A 10,317-nucleotide genomic window follows, 5' to 3' on the forward strand; every position below is an offset into this window, starting at 1 on the left:
TCACACTTGGACCAGGGAGTCTCATCCACTCCCATGAATTAAATTATTCTCTACAGGGTGACCACTTCCAAGTCATTATCTATTATTAAGATCACTCTTCTAAAGGCCATGCCTTTCTAACTGCCATCTGATAGGCTCCATTGGAACTTTTACAATAACCCACCATGTCCCTAACGCCATGCCCTCAAACCTGCTTTTCTTTGTATGTCCCGTCTCAGCAAATGGTACCACCAGCTACTTAACTGGCTGCTCAGGCCACACTAAGGCGTCATCATCCTAAATCCAATTAACCACCAAATCCCGTCAATCCGCCCACCTGGATGCTTCTCAAATCCCCTTAACCCCCTCTGATCCATTCTCTATAATGCAAACCTCCCTTGGTTAAGATCTGCTCACCCAGACCAACCTCCCTAACTTCATCTCAGGTTAGCCAGCTTAGTAGGCTCAATCCTAGTGGTGGTGTTCCAGTTCCCAGAACACACCATGTTTTCCTTGGCTTCAGGGCCTTTGCATAATCCCTCCTGTCTCTGAGAACACTCTCTCCCCCACTCAACATCTATGTAACACTTACTGATTTTTCTGGCCCCAGTTTGAACATCAACTTCCTCAAACTGTCCTCCAGAGCATTCTTTATTTACTACCGCCACCTTTTTAGCTATTTCTCACAGATTTAAATGGATTGTGTCTGTATTATTCACAGCAATATCCCTAGCACCACCGTATGTCTGGTTCATGTGAGCTCAATGACTAACAATTGCCCAAGGACTCATAGATTGTGGTATCCTGTACATGTGCCATGAGTAGAAGAGATTGTTATATTATGTGAATTCTGAGGATGGGGACAGCAGGCAGGTGTCATGCACAGGGGAGGGGGTATAAGAACGGGTGAAGTTGAAAAGCAACACTTTCAACATTAATCAATCAACTTACAAGTCCAAAATGAGAGAAGAAAGGTAATTAACTTACCAAAACATTGCAGTGAGATGGATCCGAAACAATAATCGTCAGTCTAGTTAAAATTTTTATTGGTCTTGATTTTCCCTATAATCAAAAACATACCATCAGAAAAGCAGAGAATACAAATGACTGATTTTCCTCTTTACCAGTGGAGGCATTCATTAAAAAGACACCAGCAATAGGGCAGTAAAACCCAGCCTTCATGCTCAAGGAATTTATATTACAGCTAGAGAAAAAAGATGTATGTTAAGCTACATAATGAGATAACAAAGGTTGTAGGACTTCAGGAAAGAAGATCACCGAGAAGTATGGAATTGATAGTAAGGGAGAGTTTCACAGAAGAGCTGGGTCCTGATGGAAAGGTAAGGCTGGTAAGCAGAGGAAGGGGCATCGCAGGGTAGAGAACCATACATATCACTGGGCGCGTCTGCATCGAAAGAATAGGTATTATGCTTCTTAAACAACAGAACACCTACCTGTACAATTGGCAAGGTTGTGAAGAGTTCTGAAACAGCGACTGGTTTTTCAATTTCCTACAACAAATAATAAACAGTTACTCTAGATTATACATGTTAATGAGACAAAGCATAATGGAAAACTTACTAGGGGTTTGCGGGAAAGATAATTTAAGAAGTAAGAAAGCTAATTTCTGGTATTCAGAAACACTAAATTAGCTTTTTTCTTAAAAAAATTAAAGAAAGCTGAAGAGCAGAGAAGCAACTGTAAACATCAATGGACGGGAAGGATGAAAAGTAGTTTTTAGACTGAAATAATCTGTAAGGTACAGTTGTTGGCCTAAAGAGAAATATACACATTTACCAGTATGTTTATGTTAAAGAGTTAAAAAATCAAATATTGTGATTATAGTCAGTCAATAACAATGCACTTTTTTAAAAAAAGACTATTGAGTGACTTAATTAACATCAAATCAACTTTAAGACTCCTCAGAGCATGTCTATTATGTCACAAAAAAATTATCATTTGCACAAATATGCATCAACTCAACTATTATAAAATAAGAATAGTGCACAGAGAATGCATTTTTTAAAATTGCAAGAAAATATGCTTATCTGTAGGTTCCATATTACCAATATAAATATAAATAATTATAAAAACTGGTTATTATTAACTTCAGAAATTTTCTTTTACCTGTTTCTTTTCCTTAAATTCAACAACGTGATTGATGGCAACAACTGAATAGCCAACTGAAAAGAAAAATGGAACATTATTCTTAAATATAATGACCTTTACCCATAGTCCCATCCCTCTTCTAGATGTCAAGACTAGGAGGAAGTCTGCAGAGTGGTATGGGCTCTGGTGTCAGAATCCCTGCTTTCAGATCTAAGCATTACCACTTACTACAAGCTTCAGATTCTTCGTCTGTCAAAAGGGTGATAATAAAAGAACTTAAGATACACGTCATGAGGATTAAACGAGATAACACACATAGAGTGTTTTAGAACAGTGTCTGGCACTTAGTTAAGGCTTTGACCTGTGACATATTATTAGCATGAAACTAAACACCCTTAACTTTGTGTGTCTCCTTTCCATCTATCATTCTCTTTCATATTCCTTTTTTCATTTCATCCCACCAACTTTATACTTTTTCAGCCCCACCTTTACTCTCACTCATTTTATTTGCTTTTTAGCCTTATTACTTCCTTTTGAGGCCCTTTTCCTGAGGGGAAATGGAGTAATGATGCCCTCACACCACTGTCCACTTCTCTTTTGGAGCTCTCCACCATCAAGATTGGGAACTCTTTGAGGTCAGGGCCTTGCACTATCAGCCTCAAAACAGAGCACTGTTCTGGGCATTTAACTACCAAAAAATATGTCTAAATCATATTTTCAAGTTATTTTAACACCAATGGGGGTGGGGGGGTAATGACAGGATATGAAAACATAATGCATATTAATGCCAAAATAGTGGGCCCCCTTTCATCAATTTGTCCAGCTTCCTTCTTTCCTTCCTCACGCAAATATTGAGTATCCATTACATGACAGGCCACTTGCTAAGTGTTGAGAATACAGAAAAACCAGAAGATAAAAGAAACTTCCAGTACTTTGTGCTTCACCTTTCATTCAATCAAATCAACCAAGCCCCATCAACACACCCCAGCACCATTCTTCTTTACCATACTCCAAAGTCTGCTCTACGTTTTCTTGTTATGCCCACTCGGGAAACCTTTTGGCCACTAAACAATGTCCCTACTGTCCTTCGGAAATGTCAACTAGATTCAATTTCTCCACAAACTTTTCCTAGACGACCCATCTGGCATCTTAGGATTACTTTCCCAATGTCTCTGGTGTAACTTCTATTTATATAACTTTTTTCTGAAGATTATTGGTTTCTTACATCACATCATAAACTAAGAACCAGGGATCTGTCTTCTTTATTCTTTGAAAATTGCCACTCACCAAACAGCATCCCTTTATCTTTAACTAAAATTGGGGTGACTTTCTGTCATGTTTCATTTAATTTTAATTATACACATTGGGTAACAATGTATAGACACTTTACCATATCTCCTTCAAGGATATTTGAAATTGAGGCAATTTTCTAAACAAGTCATCGTTTTCTGTATTTTTAAAAAGGTGTACGGCTTATTAACTTATTCCATAAGCAATAAGTGAGTAATCACTACCTGCCAGGGCTGCTGAGTAACTAAAAGAATGAATAGAAAGACATGGCCGCTCTCTATGTATCATGATTCAGTTACTAAGGGAAAAGCATCCGGAAAAGGTTAATTGAAGAATACAAACTACACCCAGAAAATTTGATTTTAAAGAAACCACCAAATAGTAGCGTTAAACGGCCCAGATCATCATGTCCATCGGCTTCCTTTTACTGGAGAGGAAAGGATTCTCAGAGAGACAATGCTAATTACTGGCTGCAATGGAAAGACAAAAGGACAAGAAGAAACGGTGTAACTCACTTTGCCAAAGGCTGGCTTTATCCTACACTACCCTCTGAAAAGTATGACCAGCTCTCACAGGGCTGAGAACTGAGGAATCCTGCAGAAACCTCTTCATTTGTAAACCCTTCTATCCCCACATCTACGGAAGAAAACAGCAGTCATGATTAGTTTCAATAATTAAAACAGGTTCTTCTCTCTCAGGGCTTTCGCTTCCTTGGATTCAAATATGAATCCAGCGTTCTGGCCATGCTGCTACTACTCCCCCACCCCCAATATATCCTCTCCTACCTACCCTTTCTATAGATATTATTCCAACCCTCGCAGCGCCCTGTTCCCGCCCCACCCCCACCCCCCGAGCCCCACAGTACTCTCTGTCCAAGCACTGCTCACGCGTTTGCTCCGACCCACTCGTGAAATGCAGACAGGGGTGTGACATTAAGAGCACTGGTGTCGATTACACTTGGAAGCCCTGGCTCCTACATTCCATCAGCTGTGAGGCCCTACGCAAATCCTCCACCTTCTCATGGTCTCAGTTTCCTCAATTTGCATGAAAGCAGGAGCTAGACTGGGTAACAGCTCCCCGTGCCTTCGAATTTCCCGCGTTAGGGATCCAAACAACACTACAGCTTCCAGGGACATCCCAGAGACCCGGAGGCCCGGCCTTGCCGAGTCCTTCCAGAACGTGGCCCGACAGTCTGGGGGACGGCGAGGCTGGGCAGGCACTGCGGCCCGCGAAGCCAGGGCGACTCACGGTGAGCGGCGTTCTCCACGAGCCCGCGCAGCGCCTTCAGGTCCGAGCCCGCTCGCAGGTCCAAATCTGCAAACACCGCCATGCTGGAGTCACATGACCGCCCCGCGTGATCTGCGCAGGCGCTGAGCCCGCCCCCGAGGCATGCTGGGATTTGTAGTTTACTCAAGCATCTGGACCCTCCCTTCAGTTGATTGTAAGTGAAGGTTCCCAGGCGTTTGCTTCGCTTTCAAGTACCAGCAAAAATTAGTGTGTCAAAACCAACCACCTCACTTCACTCCTTTGTGTTATTCTGAATGAGAAAGTTTGCTTTTCCCCCAGAGGTGTTCACAACTCCTACCATTCCTCCTATTACATGGTAGAAAGTAATTCTTACGAAATAATTGCGAGCATTTATTGAGCGCCTGCAATAAACCAGAAACTCTTGCTAAGAGCTGGAAATGCTTTTTTTTAAAAAGACATAAGTAACCCTTTTTTTCCCTACATGTAAAGTCCATGCCATTGTTTAAAATAGGCTCAACGGGAAGAGGGGGAATCTGACCTGAAAACCTCGAAAAAGATTGCCTGAGAAAAGCAAACGGTCTTTTTTTTTTTAATATATCTTCGTTTATTTCAGAGAGGAAGGGAGAGGGAAAGAGAGATAGAAACATCAATGATGAGAGAGAAGCATTGATTGGCTGCCTCCTGCACATCCCTCACTGGGGATAAAGCCCGCAACCCAGGCATGTGCCCTTGGCTGAAATCGAACCTGGTACCCTTCAGTCCGCAGGTTGACGCTCTATCCACTGAGCCAAACCTGCTAGGGCGGGTCTTTTTTTTTTTTTTTTTTCCCAAACAGAGCTGGCTGTGACATAGCGCAGGGCTTTCTATCACACTTAACATTCCCAACCACAAGATGGCAGGGCTGGGCCTAGGTGAAGAGGAAGAGAAATTGGAAAACAGTCATTGAGTATTTTAAGAGGGCCAACCAATTTGCTACGTACTTACCTATGTATTTTATTTAATTTTCAAAGCAAGTGAGCTAAGTACTTTTTTTGTATGTTTTTTTCTTCTTCAACAAATGCATTTTATATCTGCATATTAAGTGAAAAAAAATTGCTCAGGCAACTAAAACTTTTCACTGAAAGAAATTTACAAGGAATACATATTGAAGGCAAGAGAAAGAACAGGTCCTAAACAGAAGCTAGCATTTTCAAACATAATAACTATAAATTTTATTGCTCAGTCAGTACCTTGAGAAAATAGCTAAGAACTTATAGGATAAATTACTATTTAAAATTAGTATATTTAAAAAACTAAATTATCTCTAGAATTTTCTATTGCAGCTGATAAGCAAGTAAATATATAAAAGCTATTTGTATTGTTGAGAATTTTGACTTGACTAAATTTTTTGGAAATGCTGCTTAAAATGGTACATCATTAGGAAGTGACTTATTTTTGTGTATGGAGAAGAATTTTGAGAATTTTAATGTTGACTTATCAGAATTGATAACCATGACTAACTGACTTCTACTGGGATCAATATTAACTTCAGACTTATGCAACATAAACACTATGTGACAAGACTTTAGGCAATTTATTGTACTATTAACTAGAAATGACTTTGAGCTCAAAACCTAAAAACTACATAAATAATAGCCATGGTAATTAAACATGCCTCACACACAGTTCATATTCCAAGTAGGTGTAGTGGATGCTGAGGGAATTTTGAACTGCCGAGAGATAATCATTTTCTAAGCTTTCCATGGAAGTTCTCTCTGAAATTTGTATTGAGGAATAGATTGCCTCTAGGGGGTGCGCATGTACCACTTATATTCCTTTTCCCATAAACCATTTCCCATAAAATGGGTAGTACAAAGCACTGTTATAAAATAAACACATGTTCTTGGATCTATCTGTTTTCTGTTCATCTTTTAAAAAACATATACTTAAAGATTACATTTATTTTGTAAAGGGAATGAAAATTTTCTAAGTGGAAGAAACCAAAGAAAAAAGTACAGTTTTATAGTTAGGGATAATGCAAATAAAAGCAGCATAATTAAAAGGCACATGTATCTAAATTAAAATAAAACTCACAATTCACTTTAAGCTGAGTAATTATTTAAAATCATGAATGACTCTTGGTTATAGGCCATTATTCTACACTACTTCCCTCCTCCCCCAACAAATGTTAACTAAACACCTAGTATGTGGCAGGAATAAGAAAACATCCTTCCTTTGGGAAGTTTATAGTCTAATAGAGAAAACAGTCATGTAAATGTAAAGCATAATGCAACACTAAGTGCTATAATAAAGATTTGAAAAATATGCTTTAAGAGTTGAGAAACGATTATATTAACTATGGTGAGAGGAATTGTCACAGAGGAGGAGATAATTCCTGTTTGTTGGACTCTTTTATCCGAAGTAGGCCTCCCCAGTATTTCTGTTGACAGATTTCAGTCCTAAGATGTGTGTTCTGTTTCTCTGCTACTGCTCTATAGACCGACTGGCAGCCACAGGGTCATGTTCGGATGTTTATACACAAGAATCTTAGCACTAGTTTTCCTAGTCTTTTCTCACCCAATTCTGGGGTCTTTTCTCACCCAGACAATTAGTTTAGTTGAGTGAGGCAATAGGGTGTAAAAAAGTGAGCCTCTAAACATTTTTGAGAAGTGAAAAATAGTCCTGTAGGAAGTCAGCTGCATTGTCATTGGAAATTACTGGAACCCAAGTCAGCATGACATTAGTATGCTTAACTGACTAGTGAGTTATTGATTCCTATGGCACAGAAAGCTTTATTTTACCTGTGTTTTTTAAGTAAATCTAGATTGTGAGAGTATGCTGGTTTATGGGAAAAGAAACTCTCTTATGTCCCATAGATGGGGTTGTGTGGTTCTCTATAGACATGATTAAGCACATGCATTTGGATGGGCTAGATGAGTACTTGGGAAAAAGAAGAGATTATAAAAAGCAGTTCTTGTTGTAGGATTTGCTCTTCTGGACTCCCCCCAGAGCAGTTTTGAGAGGGGGATTGCCTGTTGGGAGATTACATCACAAAACTGTAATTCTCAGGTGCCCTCATTGACAATTTAATGAGAATGTGGTTATAAGCAATGCGAGTCTAGACAAGGTTTGGTACTTTTTAAAGCATCAGCTATTTTTTAAATGAAACAGAAGAGATAAAATCTAAAGACATGGTTTGATTTAGATGCCAATACTTCTCTATCTCCAGTATAAGTGCCCAAGAGTGGGCATATGGGTGGGGGATGGTGGTGGTGAAAGAAGCAACACCTTCATGTGGATTTTAAAACACCAGGAAGCCAAGGGCAAAACAAATAACAAATTTAGATGAATGCTTAGGTATTTTATGAGTACTTTTTGTGAAGCTGTATTTTTAACTTTTTTTCAGAGAAAATTATGGGAAAACATACACAAGATTTTAGCATTTTTATGAAGATAGGATCATTTGTTAGTCAAAGTTAGGAGGAAACCGAAAGAATTCCAGATTGTTCTGTCAGGATTTTGGAATAATACAATGATAGATGAAACTTAAACTCAGCACAAGCAAGGTAATGCTGCAGAAGCTGAGATTTTCAATAACTATGTTTATACATTGTGACAGCTTATAAATTAAATCCTAGAACTCTTAGGAAATACACCCAGCCATCACCAGGGATAATATAATAGAGGTGATTGCTCTATAAAAAGGGGAGTTTGAACCTGATGCTATATGGAAATGGAAAAGGAAGTAAATTTGAAAGCAGAATTTTTCTGAATATTTGGTGAGTTTGTATGTCCTGCAATCGGAAAACAAAAGCAAAACAACATCAGAAGTTGCTATGAAATATAAGTGGGTTGGGTAAATGCTGGTAAGAGTGTAGGTGCAAATTTTATAGAATGTAGATTCAAATAAAAATAAATCTATTGCTTTTCAAGTTCTTTGTATAATTAATTAATGTGGAACATTATTTACTTATTTTTAAAAATATATTTTTATTGATTTCAGAGAGGAAGGGAAAGGGAGAGAGAGAGAGATAGAAACATGAATGATGAGAGAGAATCATTGATTGGCTGCCTCCTGCACGCCCCACACTGGGGATAGAGCCCAAAATTCTAGCATGTGCCTTGACCCAGAATTGAACCATGACCTCCTGGTGCATAGGTCAGTGCTCAACCACTGAGCCACGCTGGCCTGGCTAGAATATTATTTAAAAGAGACAAGCTGACCTGATTACTCCAGGAAAAAAAAATGAGAAAAGTCAAAAGTATTTTGTAAAATTTATTACCGTGGGAATTTTAAGAGGCCTTGAGACAATTCCAAACTCAAAAACAAAAAAACGAGACATTTCAATGCAGTCATGAACGATCATGGAGAACTCATTAAATTCCTGCTGGTCTCTATCTCCCTCTCTGTATTGAATAGTCAACACATGGTTTCTTAAATGGCTTTTGACTACAAACTAGTTTTCTTTTGTCTGAAATTATGTTTAATATGAACTAAGGTTGAAGAAATTTCCTCATCCATTTTCTTAAGTATTCAATAGCATTGCTTTGTGGCTTACATATTATCTTCTACTCTTCCTCTGACTCAATGTATTGATCTCCTTATCCCAGGCAGAGGAGAGCCCCTGACATTTTCATAATATTGAGAGAGCTGTGAACATTGGTCCACCTTTTAAGGGTTTTTCCTACTTAAATTTTTTAAAAATGTATTACCATATGATGGCAATAGCAAATGTGTTTCCTTCTCTGGATGAATAGGGCTAATCCCTGCCTTGAAGAATGAGAGTATTATTCACCATTCAGATCAATACATTTGTTCTTTTTTTCTTTTCATTTATAATCTGCTAGAGCCTAACTAGAAAAGAAAGATTTAATTATTTTTAGAGTCTTAAACTAAAGAAATCACTGCTGGCTTCCAATACAACCTTTAAACAAAATGAAGTGAGTCTCAGAAATAATAAAAATCAGCCACTCTGACAGAGGTTGAATACCAAGGGGATTTTCGGCGATAGGCATCAGATCAACATACACCCCCAGGATTCTTCAGCAGAACATTGTAACAGGTCATTTCTTCGTTTATGTGCAAGATTTCCAGGATGCCCTGGGAAAATTAACCCTCCTTTCAACCAATTAGGCTTTGAAGTCTGAAACGGAAAGCAGCAGGGTCTATTTTCACGACTAAAAGGCCTATTTCTAGACACCCGGAGGGGTAGTCAGAAAGGGTTTAAGGCTCCCCCTGCCCCCCAACTCCTCGGTGCTAGGACCTGAAGGCATCTTTCCCTCGCCCCTTTTCTTCTTTTTCTGGGGTTCCACCACTACCCCATTCGGGTCTCTCTCCTTTTCCATCATTGCTTTCTCCCATAAGTGGTCAAAATAGGAAACGGAAGTATCTATTTGTTGCTTGGTGTAGTGCTTGAAAATGCTTTTTTTAATTTAGGGGGCGGGGGGGGGGGAATTCCTCTCCAGGTTCTTAATTTTGCAGCGAGTCCGAGCGCCCGCAGGTTCCCTAGACCTCCCCCACCCGCGGGCCGTTCACTGCTGAGAGCAGGTGCAGGTGTGTCGGAGGGGGTCTGAGCCTTCCACGGCCAAGATCCGTGGGCCAGCCCGCTAGGGATCCCGGGGAGGGGGCGGGAAGCGCCACCCCCCTCCCCGGGGCGGGGGCTGGCTGCAGTAGACGAAAAAGCCCCCCGGCCAGAGGGGGGATACCCGACC

General features: G+C 39.7%; 1 protein-coding gene across 1 annotated transcript in view; it reads right to left on the reverse strand.

Annotated features, from left to right (window-relative positions):
• The window catches only part of RPP30 (ribonuclease P/MRP subunit p30), a 26,143-nt gene extending 21,419 nt beyond the window's left edge, over positions 1 to 4,724 (reverse strand). Inside the window, exons 1-4 of the mRNA XM_006090033.3 lie at positions 4,627 to 4,724; positions 2,107 to 2,162; positions 1,434 to 1,490; positions 967 to 1,041 (exon numbers count right to left, since the gene is read on the reverse strand). Coding sequence (XP_006090095.1) covers positions 967 to 1,041; positions 1,434 to 1,490; positions 2,107 to 2,162; positions 4,627 to 4,708 — 270 coding nt within the window. The 5' untranslated portion in view covers positions 4,709 to 4,724. The remainder of the gene's footprint in view (positions 1 to 966; positions 1,042 to 1,433; positions 1,491 to 2,106; positions 2,163 to 4,626) is intronic.
• Between the last annotated feature and the right edge of the window lie 5,593 nt (positions 4,725 to 10,317).

This window comes from Myotis lucifugus, unplaced genomic scaffold (assembly GCF_000147115.1).
Source record: "Myotis lucifugus unplaced genomic scaffold, Myoluc2.0 scaffold_66, whole genome shotgun sequence".
Taxonomy (NCBI): Eukaryota; Metazoa; Chordata; class Mammalia; order Chiroptera; family Vespertilionidae; genus Myotis; species Myotis lucifugus.